The sequence below is a fragment of the Nicotiana tabacum genome, chromosome 13 (genome assembly GCF_000715075.1).
Source record: "Nicotiana tabacum cultivar K326 chromosome 13, ASM71507v2, whole genome shotgun sequence".
Taxonomy (NCBI): Eukaryota; Viridiplantae; Streptophyta; class Magnoliopsida; order Solanales; family Solanaceae; genus Nicotiana; species Nicotiana tabacum.
This window is the reverse complement of record NC_134092.1, coordinates 29,099,063-29,119,273: the sequence shown is the minus strand read 5'-3', so window position 1 is coordinate 29,119,273 and position 20,211 is coordinate 29,099,063. Positions and strand designations below refer to the sequence as shown.

The window sequence follows — 20,211 nt, the reverse complement described above, 5'->3', positions numbered from 1 at the left end:
CATGATTTCATGACAACCAAAGAGAATCATCGTTCTTGCAACAACAAAGTTAACAAAACGAACCTCAACTGAAGAAAAACCTCAGCAACGAACTATTTGATTAACTTTCTTTTCACTAAAAAATCTCAATAGAAGAAAAATTTATATAATGCCATAAGTCAGTAGTCAAAACAGCAAAAGGTACATGTCAAGCACAAATTTTTTGAACAATCAGCCAGGATTAGCCTCCACCAAAGCCCATATAGATAACAAAACTTTAAATGGTTTGTAGCTGCAGTTTGAATTTTGAAAGCATTCCCGTGCAGCATGGGTGCTATGTTCATTCTGGAATTAGCTGGTCGTTGTCTGCATCGCCTTCTTCCTCGATTTTTGGTTTTGATTGACCTTGCCCAGCTCCAGGGGCTTGCTTCTTCTTTATTCCACTCACAATATCATCAATTCTCAGAAGCAGGCAAGCTGCTTCAATAGCAGTTTTAAAAGCCTGTGCTTTTACAGCATAGGAATCCCATATCTGGATATTTAAAGTTTCTCCAATTAATATAAGTTCCTAAATTTAATTACTAAAGATAACAGGTGAGAAAGAAGTTAATATCATACCTTATGCTCTTTCATGTCAGCAATCTCACCAGTGTTTCCGTCTATGCCTATCCATGCATTCTCGCCATTTGCATGCTATAGGAATGTGAAAAGAATTAGATGATGAACACAAATATATACTTAAGGCAGCATATCCAACCTCAAACATGTAGAATTTTCACCTTTCCTTGAAGGGCAGTCATAGTGCGAATCACGTTAACACCACAGTTCTGAGCCAAAGTTCGTGGTATAGCTTCAAAAGCAATTGCAGCAGCTTCATAAGGCCACTGCATATATGACAATAGAAGGATGAGAGTTTTAGACTTCCTTTGTTTTTTCCAATTTCCACTTCATGACTTGATATCTCTCTGCAAAAAGTAGTAAAAGTTGAACAAAACAACTTACCTTTTCTATGCCTTCAACGGATGAACTTTTCTGCTTTAACATGGCAGATACAGTTAACTCTGTTGCACCACCACCGGGAACCAGTTTAGGGTGCTTGATGATGTTTCTGGCAACAGACATGGCATCCTGCAAAAGTATATGAAACAGCTCAAACAGTGTACTTAACAGATCCTCTGCTAAATATGTGGAACTGAGAAAATACCTGTAGATTCCTTTCCACTTCATTCAGTAGATCCTTGCTCGCACCCCTTAAAAGTACAGTACATGCTTTTGGATCCTTGCAATCAACGATGAAAGTAAAGAATTCGTCCCCAATTTTTTTCACCTCAAACAGACCAGCACCAGTACCAACATCAGATTCCTGCAACTCATCGGGTCTATTAACAATAACTGCCCCACACGCCTTGGCAATTCTGTTATTGTCTGTCTTCCTTAGCCTTCTGATTGCAGTGACACCAGCCTTGCTCAGATAATGGCATGCCAGATCGCTCAGTCCCTTTTCAGTAATAACCACGTCTGGCTTGAACTTAAGTATCTGTGCGCACATGTTCTCAATGTATTCTTCTTCCATTTTCAAGAGGACAGTCCAATCTTCCTCTCTAAGCAACTCTGCATTGGTTTGGTTCTCGCCTTTCTTGTACTCCAGAGGACTATCAAGAAGAATAATGCGAGGGTTTACAATCTTTCTCTTCATTTTGCCAGGGGCAACTACATCTTTATTTATCATTACTCCTTTAAGCACCACTGAGTCTTCCAACTGCCCACCCGGAACCTTCTCAACCTTGATGTACTTCTTGATGTCCACCTCGCGAAGCCCTTGGCCAACTTCCACGCCAACTATTGTTGTGGCATTAATAGCTAAATCCTGAGATAATACATATTAGACCATAAACACTAATTTAGTAATACATGACCCTTTCAATCCTATTACAGTAAAGGACTTTTCTATTATATATAAATGAGAAGTTGGTCGACCAAGGGTATATTTGTCATTATACCCTTTCATTTTATTATTTTAATATTATTTTCTATTAATATAGAAATGAGTACATATCTACACTATTCTAGAAAAGTTACTTTCCTTTCCTTGCATCCATCAAAACCCAACACCCTATACTTTTCCGTCGCTTTCATCTCCTTTGCTCAGCCACTTTATCTCCTTTACTCTTCTGTAAGTCACTTTCATCTCCTTTGCTCACACTCACTATAAGGCTTCAAAAAATGACCCTTCAAATTTTTAAATGCCAAATTTGTTTGCAAAAGCTTTTCTCTGACCAATAATCAGCAAAGCGGCAAATAAGTTTAAGTAAATTTAATGTTTGTACCATTACATGAACAGATCTTGAATTACATGAAAAGTGAATGCTCAATATGTTTGGGATCCTATGAAGACAAGAAATTGTTAAAGTTATGCCTAAATGTTACCATAGATTTCATTCTCCATGTCTTGATAAGTGGCTTCGTTAAACTTGTCCCCTTTGTAAATCTTCTATTGATTCTTCTACTAGAATTTTAAGTTGTCCGAATTGATACTCATCTGCCTAAGTTATGCGTACAGATTCAGATTTCATCTATTATATAGGAACTGATTCAAACAATGACGATATTCAAGATATAAACAATATAATAATGTCGTTTACTCTTGTAATTTTGAATATTATCTATCTTTTTCTGGTTGTGGTTGCTTATTATTGACACTTTTCTTGATTTGTTTTATTTTTCTTATAGGACTCGCTCTCTGTTGTGATAGCTGTGTATTCGCGCGTTTTAGTAGCAAAGATCACTATGTGGTAAGTACTGCTCTTCTACTAGATTTATTCTTTAATATTTGACCAGAGCATCAAAAGTTTTTGATTTTGGAAACAACATTCCCTCTGTCTATCTAAGTCGTTTGTCATTTATTTATTTTAATTGTTTTTTATGAGTAAAGAATTTACTCATTTTATTCATTTCAGGTCATCCCATCATACTTTAACTCTTTTCAACTAAAAGGTAATCTATTCTATTCAGAATTGGTTATGAAATTTTATATCTTAATTTTTAGTGTACATGCATCTGATTTTCTTTGTTGTGAGTGCTTTATGGGAATATTTGGGGTTGTTTTACTTTAATTTTCTCGATATAATCATATATTTTCCATGGTGCACTAATTCGATAAAGTTAAAACAGTAATGATTTTATATTTTAGAAGAATTTTTAGGGATAAAATTACGCGGTTGAATGTGCACAGATGGAATCTTATATTCATGCAAATTACCTTTTTCCTTTGCCAGCAAATACATAGAAAAAGACCACTATTGTTATCGGCAAAGAACTCCAAGTTCTACCCTAAACTCTTCAAACTCACGCCTAATTCTCTAACTACAAAAGTCAAATAAGATCGGAAAATATAAAAACAGTAAGATTTGGAAAAAAATTAAAAAAGGAGCAGACGTGAAAGTAGCAATACCCAGTTGAGAAAATGGAGAGAAATGGAAAAAGAATTGTTTGAGAGGTCTGGGGAGAACTTGAACAAGTATAACGAAAAAAAAGAAGGTAAAACAAATAAACAATCACTCTTTTTACAAACTGGGAAAAATATTTGGGAAAAAATTGAAAGAAAAGTATACTAATTAGGAGGTGAAAGAGATATCTTCTAGAATTGTGTAGTGTTAGCGTTGAAAAAAGTCATCTCGTCCAGTGGCGAAGCCACATGGTCACAAGGGTGGTCAAGTGACCACCCTTCGTCGAAAAATTGCACTGTGTACATAGGTAAAATATTACGTTTTAGAGGTATATAACACATATTGAACACCCTTTGTCGGGTATTTTTTTCACATCTTTCAAGTTTGAATACCCTTGAAAACATTTCTAGCTTCGCCACTGATCTCGATAAACACTAATTTAGTAATACATGACCTTTTCAATCCTATTACAGTAAAGGACTTCTCAAATAGAAGACTTGACCTAGTGGTTAGTGGTTACCAAACCACAGTAGAGGTGCTGGGAAGAAGAGATCTAAGGTTAAATTCCCATCACATTGTGTCCCCCATCCCCCCCAACACGCACACACACACGCATATATACACACACACACACACACACACACACACACACATATATATATATATATATATATATATATATATATATATATATATATATATATATATATGTGTGTGTGTGTGTGTGTGTGTGTGTGTGTGTGTGTGTGTGTGTGTGTGTGTTTCAATCCCAAAAATCTCTCAATCTAGTTGCCAAAAAGAAACTTCTAAAATATTATTAATAACATCATATAGAAAGAAATGGAAGAACAAATATAGCAATATAACTATAAGTGAACTTATAGGAGGGGATTTCAATGGTCATATTGGGTCAACTGTAGGTGGCTATGGCGAGGTGCATGGCGGTTTCGGCTTTGGGGATAGGAACGGAGGAGGAACTTCACTTTTGGATTTCGCTAAAGCATTTGAGCTGGTGATTGCGAACTCTAGCTGTCCGAAGAGGGAGGAGCATTTGGTTACGTTCCAAAGTACGGTGGCGAATACTCAGATTGACTACCTCTTCCTCAGGAGGTGTGATAGAGGGTTGTACAAGAATTGCAAGGTTATCCCGGGGGAGATTCTCGCGACGCAGCATAGGCTCTTGGTGATGGACGTTGGTATCATGATAAAGAGGAAGAAGAGGTCTGTTCGAGGACGACCGAAAATCAGGTGGGGAGCCTTGACAAAGGATAAAGCTCAGGAGTTGGAGGGGAGGTTATCGGCTATGGGAGCATGGAGGACTAGTGGGGACGCGACCGCTAAGTGGACGACGACGGCGAACTGTATAAGGGAGGTGGCAAGAGAGGTATTAGGGGTCTCGAGGAGTTACTCCGGCGGGCACAAAGGTGACTGGTGGTGGAATGAAGTGGTCCAAGGTAAAGTGGAAGCGAAGAAGGCTGCGTACCTGAAGTTAGTAGGGAGCACAGTCGAGAAGGAGAGGAGAGCGAACAGAGAGAGGTATAAGGTAGCTAGGAAGGAGGCGAAGTTGGCAATCACAGAGGCTAAGACTACACGTTTGGTCGTCTGTACGAGGAATTAGGGGACAAAGGCGGGGATAAGAAGTTATTCCGGCTGGCCAAGGCGAGAGAGAGGAAGGCTCGGGATCTGGACCAAGTAAGGTGCATCAGAGACAAGGACGGTAAAGTATCGATGGGAGACGCACAAATTAAGCGGAGATGGCAGACTTACTTCCATAAACTTCTGAATGAAGAAGGAGACAGGGATATTCTGTTAGGTGAATTGGGGCATTCTGAGAGTCAGCGAGATTTTGGGTACTGTAGACACATCAAGGTTGAGGAGGTCGTGGAGGCTATGTGTAAGATGAGTAGGGGCAGAGCAACCGGGTCAGACGAAATTCCGGTAGAATTTTGGAAGTGTGTGGGTAGAGCAAGCTTGGAGTGGTTGATTGGGCTGTTTAATATTTTTTTCAGGACAAAGAGGATGTCAGACGAGTGGAGATGGAGTACGGTGGTACCATTGTACAAGAATAAAGGTGATATCCAGAGTTGCAATAACTATAGGGGTATCAAGTTACTAAGTCATACCATGAAAGTTTGGGAGAGGGTGGTTGAAGTGAGGGTGAGAAGGACGGTGTCTATATCCGATAACCGGTTCGGGTTCATGCCGGGTCGCTCAACTACAGAAGCTATCCACCTTATTAGGAGGTTGGTGGAACAGTACAGGGATAGGAAGAAGGATCTTCACATGGTGTTTATTGACCTGGAGAAAACGTATGATAAGGTGGTTAGGGAGGTCCTTTGGAGATGCCTGAAGGCAAAGAGTGTGTCGGTCACTTACATCAGGGGGCGATTAAGGACATGTGTGATGGAGCTAAGACTCAGGTTAGGACCGTGGGAGACGATTCTGAGCATTTTCCGGTTGTTATGGGATTGCACCAACGATCTGCACTCAGTCCGCTCTTATTTGTTTGGTGATGGATGCAGTGACACACCATATTCAAGGGGAGGTGTCATGGTGTATGTTATTCCCTGATAACATAGTTCTGATTGATGAAACGCGAGGCGGCGTTAACGAGAGACTGGAGGTTTGGAGACGGACCCTTGAATCTAAGGGTTTCAAGTTGAGCAGGACGAAGACAGAATACCTGGAGTTCAAGTTCAGCGCCGACGCGAGTGAAGCGGGCATAGACGTGAGGCTTGGGTCACAAGTCATCCCCAAGAGTGGCAGTTTCAAGTACCTTGGGTCAGTTATTCAGGGGATGGGGAGACGAGGATGTTGCACACCGTATAGGGGTGGGGTGGATGAAATAAAGGTTAGCATTTGGAGTCTTATGTGACAAGAAAGTGCCATTGATGCTAAAAGGTAAGTTTTATAGAGCGATGGTTAGATCAGCCATGTTGTATGGGGAAAAGTGTTGGCCAATTAAGAACTCACATATTCAGAAGCTGAAAGTAGTAGAAATGAGGATGTTGAGGTAGATGTGCGGGCACATTAGGATGGATAAGATTAGGAATGAATATAGTCGAAAGAAGGTGGGCGTGGCTTCAATGGATGACAAGATGCGGGAAGCGAAGGTTAGATGGTTCGGGCACGTGCATAGGAGAACGAGAAGAGGTAGAGGGCGGCCTAAGAAGTATTGGAGAGAGGTGATTAGGCAGGATATGGCGTGACTTCAGATTTCCGAGGACATGGCCCTTGATAGGAAGGTATGGAGGTCGAGCATTAGGAGGTAGTTGAGCATTTTTCTACATCATTCCAGGTGAGACTAGTTTGATAGGGTTGTGTCTTAGACTGCTAGTGGTTAATGTTGTGTTCATACTATTCTTCCGTTTTTCATAGTACCGAGCCTTATTTACTTGTTATTGTTATTGCTTTTCATCTATTTTCTTGTCCTTATGTTGTTATTATTTCTGTGATTTCTGTTGATGGTACTGATTTATTACCTCTGTTCGTCTTCTTGAGCCGAGGGTCTTTCGGAAACAGCCTCTCTACTCCCTCGGGGTAGGGGTAAGGTCTGCGTACTCATTACCCTCCCCAGACCCTACTTGTGGGATTACACGGGGGGTTGTTGTTGTTGTAACTATAAGAGAACTATAAGAAGCGTTAGTAGTCAGCTAGTCTCTATGCATGTCTTTCTTCTTGATCCTCAAACAATTAATTCTTTTTGTATCGGGTAAAAGAACTCAACATAACTATGACATTAATGTCAACTAGTGATATATCCATGTCTTCCTCATGTTCAAACCATGACTTCTTTTCATGTTGGGTAATAGACTCATGAGAAAGATATCTATGCATAAATATATGTGTGATGCTTTTGGTTATTCCCACTTGTAGGTTATAGTACATATCTTCAACAAGAGGTAATCTATACAAAATTAAGACACAATACTAAGTTAAACCATTTTATTGTTTGATGTTTGTCGGTGTTCAGATGATAGAAGAAAACCAAAAGCACACTATTGCATTGTTTTATTGTTAATGAAATAGTGCAGAACCAGCTAAGAGCTCGAAAACAACGATTTCTTGATTTTAGGACTCTCATATTTCCTCTTGTTCAATTGCAATGATAAACTTCATGAAAGAAAATCCCCATGTCAATGGAGAAGAGAATTTCTTCAAATGATAATCCTTGCTTTAAAAAACAGGTCTACATGAACATTTCAGTCCAAATATTTACTTCAAGGTGAAGGTTTTTCAATTCATTTCTTCATGACCTATGGAGAGCGGTTATTAGAAATAAATTAATACTTACTGCAATTAAATCCCCAAATTGACTAGTAAATTTTGTTCCAATGCAACTCTTCACCAGCCCCAACATTGTTGCTCCTGCCACAATAGCAATTATTTTGAGTAATAGTGCATGTTACATCACATTCAGAAAATTTACACCTGAGCTACAATAATGCATAAATTCTCTTCCTGTATTTTTTTTTTATGAAGTAATATGTTTTATTAAGAAGGCATCAAGAAGATGCAAAGTTACAAGAGGCACATGAGCTAAATAAACTAAAGATTACAGGAGAATATTGTTTGCCCCCAAACAAAGTCTCAATCTAGGACAAGAGAGCTAATAAAGTCCCAAAGGAGCCCTGTGCTATTTACGGGGGACAACTTTGTCCAGCAAAAAAGGTTGAACAGGCATTTAGATTTGAGTATATGGTTCGGGGTTGAGGTGTCATCAAAGCATCTTCTATTCCTCTCGTTCCATAAACACCAAAAAATAGTTGCAGGGATCATAAGCCAGATCTTCTTGATGACCTTATCAACCTCCCAAAGACTCCAGCTCATATGTGCCTCTCTCAGGGTCTGTGGCATTACCCAGCTTAGACCAAAAATACAAAAGAACATGTTCCATAAGTCTGTGGCTACTGGGCAGTGTAGAAGTAGGTGATTAATTGTTTCCTGGTGTCTCCTGCAAAGATAACATCTGTTGACCAGCTGAAATCTCCTTCTGCATAGGTTATCTTGTGTTAAGCAGGCTTCGTGAAGGGCAATTCAGTTGAAGCATGTCACCTTCACAGGTAATTTTGTCCTCCATATCAGTTTCCAAGGCCATGAATGCAATACCTGATTCTGATTGTTAAGTTGCCTGTAGCAATCTTTAACAGTATAAAGACCTTTACATCCCCATCTCATGCTGTCTGGAACATTCTCATCAATGTTGTAGGCCTCTAATTTTGCTAGCATTTCCATAAGTCTTCTATCTCCCAGTCTTGAACAGATCTTCTGAGCTGCACATCCCAATTATCATTTGCTCTGTTATGAGCAATAGAAGAATTCTTGTCCAAGGCAATGTTGAATAAGCTAGGATAGTCCTCCATGAGAGCAGTGTTGTTTAGCCATTTATCCTTCCAAAACTTAATATGACATCCATTGCCTGGTTTGAAATGAATATTCTGAAAAAATACATTCCCCAGTTTACTAATATGCTTCCAGGGCCCTACTCCATGGGATGCACTAACAGTTTTAGTGCTCCAATTGTCTTTAATCCCATGTTTTGCATCGATCACCTCTTTCCATAGACTTGGTTCACATGTGCAATATCTCCAGAGCCATTTCATTAGCAAACCTTTATTGTGCTTGTCTAGATCTCTGACCCCCAATCCACCTTTGCATTTAGGTTGTAAGACCTTATCCCATTTAATCAAGTGATACTTGTGAGAACTGTTGTTTCCTTCCCATAAAAAAGTCCCTCCTGAACTTGTCCAGCCTTTTAAGAACCTTTTTAGGGATGGGAAACAGTGACATGACAAAAGTGGGTATACTATCAAGATGAGAGTGAGTCTTCCTCCCATAGAGAGGTAGTGTTGTTGCCATGAAGCCAGTCTTTTCTCAAAATTCTCCACTACACCATTCCAGATATCACAACTTTTGAATTTAGCTCCCAGGGGAAGCCCCAAATATGTGGTAGGCAATGACCCTATACTGCAACTGATGATCCTTGCCAACTCCTCAATGTTGCTCACCCGATTGACTGGATATATAATACTTTTCTGCTTGTTGATGTGAAGTCCAGATAATGCTTCGAATAGCTGGAGTGTAAGATTTAGGTACAGGATTTGGACTCTATCTGCCTCACAGAAGATCAGTGTGTCATCAGCATATAATAAATGGGAGATAGTGATTGAGTTTCCAATGTTTGTGCCTACACTGAATCCTTGGATCCATTGCATCTGTCTTGCTTTTTCCATCATTTTACTTAAACCCTCCATGGCTAGTATGAATAGGAAGGGGGAAAGAGGATCCCCTTGCCTAATTCCTTTCTGTGGTGAAAAGAAACCAACAGGACCTCTATTGATTAAGACTGAGTACTTGACCGTAGAGATACTGTATTTGATCCACTTTAACCATTTGTCTCCAAACCCCATTCTCCTCAAAATAGATAGCAAGTAAGACCAGTTTAATTGATCAAATGCCTTTTCTATATCCAGTTGACACATAACACCAGGTGTGTCAGTTTTAAGCCTCCAATCCAACACTTCATTAGCTATGAGAGCTGCATCAGTAATCTGTCTGTGTTTAATGAAACCATTTTTATGAGAAGAGACCAGCTTCCCAATAACCTTTTTCAGTCTTTCTGCTAACACCTTGGCCACAATCTTATAAACACTACCAATAAGGCTTATTGGTCTGTAATCCCTAAGCTCAATGGCTCCCTTCTTCTTAGGTATCAAGGCAATGAAAGAGGCATTGCATGATCTCTCCATGTAACAGTGCTGGTGGAAATGATTTAGTGCTTCCATAATCTCTGGTTTGATGAAATCCCATGACTTCTGAAAGAAGGCCATGGTAAAGCCATTTGGACCTGGGGCTTTATCTGGGGCATGGGGCACATGATTGAATGATAGCATAAACTTCATCTTCCTCAAAACCTTTTTCAAGCAGCTCACTTTCCTCCTCTGATATTCTGGCAACATCTTCAAAGTTGGAAGATGGTCTCCACCCTTCCTTCTCTGTGTAAAGAGCTTGGTAATAGTTTAATATCTCCCCCTTGATCAATTCTTTATCTTCTGTAATCTCATTGTTTATCTTGAGCTTGCCAATCGAGTTGCATCTCCTAAAAGAGTTGGCCTAAGACTGAAAGTATTTAGTGTTCCTGTCCCCTTCTTTTAACCATAAGCATCTAGATTTTTGCCTCCAAAAAATTTCTTCAGCTTTAGCAATCTCTTCCAACTCCATTCTTAGAGTCAGAAAACTTTGTTTTTCTACTTGAGTTGGAGCTTTGCTTTCAGTTGCTTGTTCTAAGGCTAAGAGTTCATCAAGAGCCCTGCTTCTCTTAGTGTCTAACATGCCGTAAACTTCTTTGTTCCATTTGGAGATATCCTTCTTCAAGCTCCTCAACTTTTGAATTAGAACAAAGTCTGGGTTGCCACTTATTGTGTAATTTTGCCACCACCCTTTCACCATATCAATGAATCCCTCCTTTTGAAGCCACATGTTTTCAAATTTAAAGTAAGATGTTGCTGAGTCCCATTCTCCACTTTCTAGCAATAAAGGTTTGTGATCTGAGATGACTCTTGGGAGTGCTAGTTGCTTGATGGCTCTAAAACTTTCATTCCATTCTGTGGAGACCAAGAACCTGTCAATTCTTGAGGCTTGGAAAATATCCTCCCCTCTCGACCAGGTGTATTGGGCTCCATGTAATGGCAAATCCATTAGTTGCAGGTCCTCTAATGCTTCAGAGAAGCATCTCATAGCTTTGGTCCTTCTATAACAGTTCAATCTTTCAGATTCATACATACATACATTGAAATCCCCTCCAACAACCCATTGTTTCTCCCAAATACCTCTGACTGATCCCAATTTCTGCCAAAAATCTTCCCTTTCAGCATTGGAGTGAGGACAATAAACACCTGTAAACCCCCATCTGAAGTCCTCTTGGAGGCTTTCAAGAAAGCAAGTATTAGTAAAGCACCCCTGGTGAGAGTCAATACACCTCCACAATCTCTTATCCCATAGAATAAGAATGCCACCCCTAGTGCCACTAGCCTTCACCTCTGCCCATTCAGCCCACCTATTCCCCCAAATTTGGTAAAGCATATTGGTTGGGATGTTCTCCATTTTGGTTTTTTGGAGACACAGAATGTCAGCTTTCCACTTTCTAACTAGTGATGTGATAGTGCTCCTTTTATCCCTGTCATTGAGACCCCTAATATTCCAGCTTAGAATTTTAACCTTCATCTGGAAAGAGACTTGCCTTGCCTGCCCCTTTCCTTTTTATTCCTTCTTTCATAGTTGATACCACAGATTAAGTTCTGAACCTCAGTTTTTCCTTTTTTCCTCCCTTTCCCCTTCTTACTAGTTGAAGAGGGTGATCCCCTTTGTTGTAATTGAACTTGTCTTTTCTGGTCCATTCTCATGATTAAGTCAAAAATTTCGTGCTCAAATCCCGCTCCATTGATCCCGAAAGCCTTGCATACTTTACCCAACACCAATTTGGTCCATTTGGAGGTTTCTACTGCTGTAGGTTGTTGAATTCCTGGTTGGAATCCCTGTAGTTCCAGTTGTTCGTCATCGTGCCATGGTAGAGAAAGTGACTCAGTGTATGAATCTGTTTCTGAGCGCACTAATGCAGTAGAAGGAACATCAGACCAGCCCATTTGTTGAGGTAGACCACATAGATTAGAAAGAACATTTTCCGATTCATCATCAGCTTCTGAGTGTGTTACAGGGGTTGCATGTGTTACTGCTTCAGAGAATGGCACTATGGATTGGGTCTGATGACAGAAGGTTGAAGAAGAAGATGGAATAGCAATGTTGGGATTAAGCTGTAGATCCTGTAGAGGCCCTTTAGCACTCCATACCTGATTAATAGTGGGTTTAGTTGCCTTCATCATTTGTTGGGCCTTCTTTTTTGGGGTTTTGTAATAATTAAAAGATTGGTCCACCATCTTCTCTTTAATGACTCCTGAGGTGCTCCCTTTATTGGGCCTGCTTTGGCTAATACTATTATTATTAGCCCGTTTATGGAGAAGGATGGAAGAGGGCCCAAAAGGTTTGAATTAAAGTGACCCTTTGACAGTTGTCCCCCCACGTGCAGTTGTCCCCCCATGTGCAGTTGTCCCCCCACATGCTTTGAACTGACAGAAAGCCCTTCATGTTCCCCTAAACCCATCGCCTTAGTTTTGGCCTCTGTTTTTGCATCGGCTGGCCGGAAAGGTTTTGGCGACGCTGCTACCTCCTTCAGAATTGATATTTCGAAACTCCAACACTCCACATCGAGCTTTATCTTATCTGGACATTCATTATTACCATTGTTAACACAGATTCTTGCCTAGAGATAGTGATTCTGATGCCTCGTATCTTCGTCAATGTCTATGAAGCCACCACACATGTCGCCAATGATTCTATATGTCTCGAGTTTCCAAGCATTAATGGGAATTCCGAAGCCTTAATCCATTTTTGACCAGATCTCTGCGAGGCTAACTTAGTGCCCGCCACCGGCGACCACCACTCCAATGAAAGGCGTCGACCGTTCCAGAACCAATCTCCAGCATGGATTCTCACTGCTTCTTTTCTTGATGGAAATTCGAAGAGAAATTGATTGTGGGGCATTGGAGTTACTTTCAGACCCTCACAAACCTTCCACCTATTCAGAAACCATTTTTGTATCACCTCATGGTTGGGGCTGTAGTTGAAGGGATCGTTGAAAGTGCCGACTAAGCACCTTGAGAGAAAATAGTGATTCCCGTCTTCTGCGCGTTGGTTAATTGTATTTACAGTGTTAACCATCCTGGTTGGAAGCTTCGTAACCGGCGACCGAGAAATTTTTGTTGTGTCTGCATAGGCCTGATGAGTAGGAGGAAGTCTAGATCTGCTTGTACTTTGTTTCCCCAGAAAGTGTAAAATTTTGTTTGCTATATCTTCCCATCCCAAGTTATAATCTGCCTCAGGAATAATCACTGCTCTCTTCCTGCTCCCCAACCATGATTCAATACGTATGAATCTACCATAGCTATTGAAATTTACAAAAGCTCTGTAATAGTATGACTGTGAACTCCACCCCCAATGTCTGTAGTAATTCCCTTCCCTTTTGGTTGCTTGTCTGAGTGCTGTGCAAACTCGCCTGAGACTTTCCTCATTTATGTTAATATTACACGAAAATCTTCTTCCCCTTTCAGCTATATTAAACCACCCCTCGTCGGAATCGATGATCTCAAAAGATTTCTCATCTGAAATAAAAAATATCTTGGCTTCCATCAGTTTTGAAATTTCATATGCATGTCTTGTCCTGTTTGGCTGTTTTAGCATTGTTAATGATTCTTAAGGTGATAACCTGCTATTCCTTTTCCAATCTTCTCCTCTCTTTTTTTTTTTGACAAGTCAGGCTCCAATTCATTTCTGGACTTTAAATTCTCTTCCTGTATTAAATCAGCATGAAAAATTTTAACTTGCAAAAGAGCAGGGAATGATGAGAAAATCAAAATCTAAGACAAGGAGGACTAAGTTAAATGAAAAGCACATAATCTGATCGTAAGTTCCCAAAAATTTACTCATCCAACATAAAAGTAAAGCTTATCCACCTACATTATCATCACACTACAGTATTCCTTTATGCATAAGTTCCACAAACTCAGTCTAATGTCAGTAAACCAACAGTTATTTCAAGAATTTCTTTTTAGAATGTTGTTTCTCTACTTAGGATTCCATTTCTAGACCTAGCAATTCCAACAGCCTTACAAAATCAGTTCCTTTGGCACTAAAATTTAAAAGCAATTAAGCAAGCTCAACTAATATTTTTCCTGTTTTAGCTTAAATTTGCCTGTAATTCAAAAGAATTCCTTCTTGAGGAAAAATGAGAAATGCCAAAAGTTCTTGGAAAGTCATCCAAAAAATCTAGCAGCCTGGTAGTTATCTAACCCCTTAAGGTAGGGAATGGAACTCTAAGTTGCTCCGACACGACAGTTTAGGTGCCGCACCCGTGTCGACACGACACTAGTATGGGGTGTGGGTATGGGATCCGTACCGGATCTGGTCAAACAATTTTGGGTACTTTGACCACGACGGACGAAAAAAATTAAGACGAGATACAATTTGATTCCCGAAATCATAACCAAAACTAGGATAAATTTGAAGAAAATAGCATGACCTTACCTAGGATATCAATCCTTTATTTATCTACAACTTGAGAACAAAAAAGAAATCCACACTTTATAAGCTACACGTAAGTATTCCACAAAATTTCTCATAATTTAGATATTTTTATATTTTTGAATTATTTTCAGCCAGATCTCCGCACCCGTATCCGTACTAGGATTCGTATCCCCGAATCTTAGAATTTACATCTTGAAGGATCCGACCTCTAGATCTGCACCCGTGTCCGAGCAACTTAGATGGAACTACTAAAATATTGAAGTACTCAGAATGGAGTTGCAAAATTACAAGGAAATGTAGGAAGCAATGGGAGCTTACGATCGTTGGCATCAACTGTCATTGCAATTTTGTCAAGCACGGCAACAGCATCCTCCAAAGCTTTAGTGTAAGCTGGTCACAGGAGCACATGTATTAATCTCAGATAACTTGAGCCGAAGGATTTATAAACTTGAGGATCATCTCTTACCTCGACATATTACAGTAGGATGATACTTTTTGTCAATAAAAGCTTCCGCAACATGGAGCATCTCACCAGCTGCAAAAGATATTGATAAAATAATTAGTACTTGTAAAAGGAGTAAGTAGCAAGCTGCCACCATAGAGATTTATTAATAAAAATGAATAATTTCTTTATTCATTTTATCATTTATTTAGTAGTTAATAGTATTTTAATTATTAATATTTTGATCAGTTGTTGAATAAATCAATTGAAAGGGAAATCATTTCGCCCTTCTTTAATTTAATTTAATTTAATTACACATGTCGTAAACCTATAAGTCGAGGTACTGCAGGAAAAAAAAAAAGCAGTAAAATTCGATCCAATTTATCATAATCGATTAGTTAACATGTTGGTTAACCGTATTGGCAATAAGAATTATTGAAAAAAATTCTTATATTCAAATTGTTTTAACGATGAATTAATAATGAGATGGACTAAGCAATCTAAAGAGAATATTGATTTTTATGAACTTCTCAGCATGGTACTGTGCCAGAAATTAAGTCTGCTTTTATTAACTTAAAAGAAATTCACGAAAACCTAAATCAAAAAAAAAAATCATGTGCCAAAGTTTTCTTGAACTGGAAAAATTGGGTAAGATCCACCGAAGTTGGTGCTTTATGTACCAATGTTTTTTGCCCATTGCCTTAGATGTTCTTCTATTTCTCACTCCAAGTAGGGTCATTATTATCTAGTTGAAACTGCAATCACAGCTTGAGCCATTCCAGTTCAGTCAATCTCTGATTTTTACAGAACATGCACTAGTTAAGGTCCAGGGGAGGGTTTTAGAAGACTTCGGCGAAATACATAAATAGCCCCTTTAAGTTATCCACAACGATCAGATAGACACTTAAAGGGGCTATTTATGTATTTCATCGTTTTACTTCCTTATATTTCCTATCAGGTTGTTTGGCAGATCCAACAAGAAAGCAAAAGAAGTTTACTTCCTCTCCTTTGTCTCACTTTAGAGGCGTTGAAACTTGAAACAGATGTGAAGGTATTGCATACCCTTTCAGTTTAACATCAAAACAAGACAAGAGTCTCTGCCCATCTTCTTGTATTTCCTCTATTACTCAGCCTTTTTTTAATTAAGAAGTCTTGAGGCTAGATTTCTCACCCTCGTCACCCGTAACCTTCGTCTCTTACTCCTCTATCCACCCCAATCAAGCATAGGCTTGGTTTTTGTTTTTGTTTTTTTTTCCTAATCAAGTAAATGTTATTTTATTAATTATGATAAGCTCCTGTATACAAGAGGTATACCAAAAATTAGAATTGGCTTGGGTTTTGTTTTTGTGCTCCAACATTGCTCAGACTTCCTCTTTTTTGCTTCTCTTCCCTAATCCTTGTCCATTTCAGCCTCTACGCCTTCCCATCTCCTATTTCACCTCCCTCCCTCCCTCTTCCGCACGCACACATGACACATCATAATCACTCTCAAACACCATTCCTCCACCACAATCTAGTGCCTCAAAAGTGACCTTAGACATAGATTAGTAGATTAGGTAGGTTTCAAACATCACTAGAAATTGACCAAAAAAGTACACGGGCTAGAGATAAATTATATTGCTTGACTACAGATGAAACAATCTTCACGGCTAATTGATGTTCTAATTTTTTTCATCAAACAAGGTAAAATTTTATTTCACTAAAAGCGCCAAGCTGGTACATAGAGGTGTGTAGAGTGCAGTTACATAAAGCAAAACTCGGCTCCTTAACTGCAGATGTAAGGAACTACGGAAACCTATCAGCCTATCTGCATCCTTTACATACAAAATTTTGCACCAAGATGGCAAAGTTGATGTACATTTATCCCATCGATGTTCCAATTCATATCTTCGGTTTGAGAATTGATTCAAGTGGATTTTTTTTCATATGAATTTGAACTTGGGAAAGGACTTGAATAACGTGAAACTGTTAAGATCCAAATACTTATAGAATAAGATTAGCAAAAGCTCTGCAAATTGTTTGCTATTAATTTCACTAAATCTGGTTGCTTATCTCTAAAGAATTTAGGCAATATTAACAGCTAGATAATATGAACCAATTGATTAAGCTTTAATGATTAACAAGATACCTAAGATGGGTGCATAAATGAGTTGCATGACAACAATTTAACTGATAAAACCAACCACCTAAATGACAAAAAATTAAATAGAGCCATACCAAGGACAATGACTGACGTTGTTCCATCTCCTACCTCTTCGTCTTGAGTGCGGCTTAGTTCAATCATGGACTGCAGCAACAGAAAGATAAAACCAATGTGACACTTTAAACAAGAAAGCGAGCATGCAACAATGTTACCATAAAAATATTCATTATAGAGTATGGCAGGTATTCAAATACTGAGACAACCGAAACAAAAATCCATGAGCTGAACAAGGGAACACACAAAACCACATAAGTTTCTAGAGATCATCAGGTGGAGAGAGAGAGAGAGAGAGAGAGAGAGAGCATATACCTTTGCTGCAGGGTGAGCAAGATCTAGCTCACGGAGAATTGCATTTCCATCATTGGTTACTACAATTCCTGTCAATATTCAATAACATTCATGCCCCACGCCAAAGTTACCAAGTCAGAGACACAGATTCATGAAACATATCAATATGTCTACAAATAATTTACCTCCGCTAGCATCGAGGAGCATTTTTAACATTGATCGTGGACCCAAAGTAGTGCGGATAATGTCAGCAACAGCCTGGCAGAAAAAGGAAAGATAAAAGAACTAACATACGTGCTACTGTGAGCAGTGAAAAGCAATTTAATTCTGAGATAAATGATTCCTTGTTCACATTTTGTCTCCTTGTTTGTCCAATGTATTCTTTTCTAATTTATTTTTCATGCAGTTTGTTATTTTAGGTTGGGAGCAGCAAATCAAATAAATGCCTTGAAGACACTTGAGCTAGCAAATAGAAGTTCAAGAACACCCAAAATACGGCTAAGAATTCTACTATTTCTCATTCATTCATGTATAATGTTGATACTGCCCAACAAGAACTATCAATTGCAATGATTTCAAGAATTGCTTAGACAACATAATGAGAAAAAGAAGGGCCCAATATAACAAACATTCAATTCAATAATTCCATTGTCAAGATCACCTGTCAACATGCATCTAATGCAAAGAGTGCAGATTTGTACAAGATAATCACATAATGCAATTTGACTGGTGAAGCTGCAGATGAACCGAAAGCATATCATCAAGTAATCATCCAAGTCCAAGTCCAATTTAGCATGGTCTAATAAATAAACACATGAATTTTCCATAAATGTATAGGAAACAACAAGAACTCAAACTAGTGCGGCACGTGCAATTTCAAAAGGATCAACAATTTCTTCTTCAATTAAATGTCCCACGAAAAACATCAAATGTATACATTAGAAAAACCATTTCAATGGCTAGTGAAACTGAAAACCAAGTATATCAGCATACAAATAAAATTATACAAAATCGTGTCTACTCATTCTAAGAATAAGCATAGAAAAAAATGTGCAGATAACTGCACCTTTGCCGCTTGGATATTGGCTCGCTGCACCTTGCCACCTTGCTCGCGCTTCATAGAATCCTCTGCTCAATATAAACCATGGTAAAATAACAACTACCAAGATGGGTCCCAGAAACTAAAACATTAACAGTACATTTGGTCCGAAGACAAGTAATGCAAGGATTAGTAATGAAGAGATTGAAATGTAGGGATTAACAATGCAAGGAATATTTCTTGTTGGATAATTTTTTTTTTAAACGAAAGATAATAAGTTTGAAGTGATGAGGGTATTTTTGTCATTTTGTCTGTTTTAATCCATGTATTACTAGTACCTCTGTTCTTATTCCACATTCTATCTCACATAAAATAGTATATAGAGTTTTCATAACTTATGTATTATTTTAGAAGGAAAGTAAAATGGTAACCGAAAAATGTAATATGCTATACATAGATTGATTCTCCTTATGCAATGCTCATTTTTATACCAAGACTAGTTCTCCTTAAAGCATAACCAAACGGGCACTAAAAAGCTCAAAATCATAGCAAACACTACATCCTCAAAGACCCTTTAAGGGCATCTTACTTAACCCATTCTAAAAATCAATCTTGCACAAAAAGAACGAGTTTTTAAGGAAATGGATATACAGAAAATATATGGAAATGTGGGAGGAAAAAAAAACAGGAAAAAAAGAAAACTTACGGAGAACAAGAACTGGGGCAGGCATTTTGTTGATTGAATAGTGCTTTAGAGTGGAAAAGTTAAGATTTTTGCTCTTCGGAGATACTGAGGTTCGTGAGAGAGGGGGTGGGTTAGCTCAGAGGTAACACTGAACTGTGATCACTGTCCGAGATTTGAGTTATTTACTCTGTTTTATTTGAAACAGTGGAAAACCCTGGAAGGGTTTTGGGGGGAAATCAAGTGCATCGCTCTCTATGTTTTTATCATTTGTGCCCATTCATATTATAACACTTGGTTTATACTGCAGTATAAAACAAGTTACTTCTCCCAATCATGTGGCATCTTTTGATTGGGCAGGAGTTTCAAAGGAAATCAACTTATGGTAAACCTTAAACATTTGTATGGTAAATGATTATAAATCATCTCATTTAAGTAAAATAAGAATTTTAAAATTGAATTATTTTTAAATATTAAAAAATTATATTCTTTTGAGTCATAATAAAAAAGAAAAACGTGTCACATAAATTAACATAAAATTATAAGAGTTTTAATTAACAATAGTTAAATAATAAAAAATTATGATAAAGATATATAACATATATTTATTGATTTGATACAAATATGTAATGAAATGCATATGTATCCCTTGATTTTCAAAAACTACCATCTTAGTTCTTGATATGGAATTGTATCTCCAATTTACTTTTGTTTAATGATTATTTTTTATCCATTTCATCACAGAACATGGTAATAATTTTGTTAATAAATTAAAGTATTTAGTTTTCGTGAGTATCATAAAATTGCTTAATTTCTAGCGGCATTAATTGAATAGACGCCATCAGGAGGAACTTTTTGAGTGATCGTAGGATAAATTTCATAAAAGGTCATAGTATTATGATTTTTTCTATTAAAGTCACATAACTTTGTTTTATATCAGAAAAATTACAAGACTTCCATCATACTAACAAAAAGTCACAAAGCCGGAGCCGGACA

The 20,211-nt window shown here is 38.3% G+C and overlaps 1 protein-coding gene across 1 annotated transcript; it reads right to left on the bottom strand.

Annotated features, from left to right (window-relative positions):
- Positions 1 to 95: 95 nt before the first annotated feature.
- On the bottom strand, positions 96 to 19,432 carry LOC107770838 (T-complex protein 1 subunit gamma-like). Its single transcript, XM_016590173.2, has 13 exons — positions 19,240 to 19,432; positions 18,561 to 18,622; positions 17,680 to 17,752; positions 17,516 to 17,583; positions 17,221 to 17,290; positions 15,028 to 15,096; positions 14,880 to 14,951; positions 7,720 to 7,793; positions 1,184 to 1,846; positions 982 to 1,107; positions 759 to 863; positions 598 to 672; positions 96 to 511 (listed from the first exon to the last, which is right to left on the bottom strand). The coding sequence occupies exons 1-13, from the start codon at positions 19,262 to 19,264 to the stop codon at positions 320 to 322; spliced, it is 1,674 nt and encodes a 557-aa protein (XP_016445659.1). The 5' UTR covers positions 19,265 to 19,432; the 3' UTR covers positions 96 to 319.
- Positions 19,433 to 20,211: the final 779 nt, after the last annotated feature.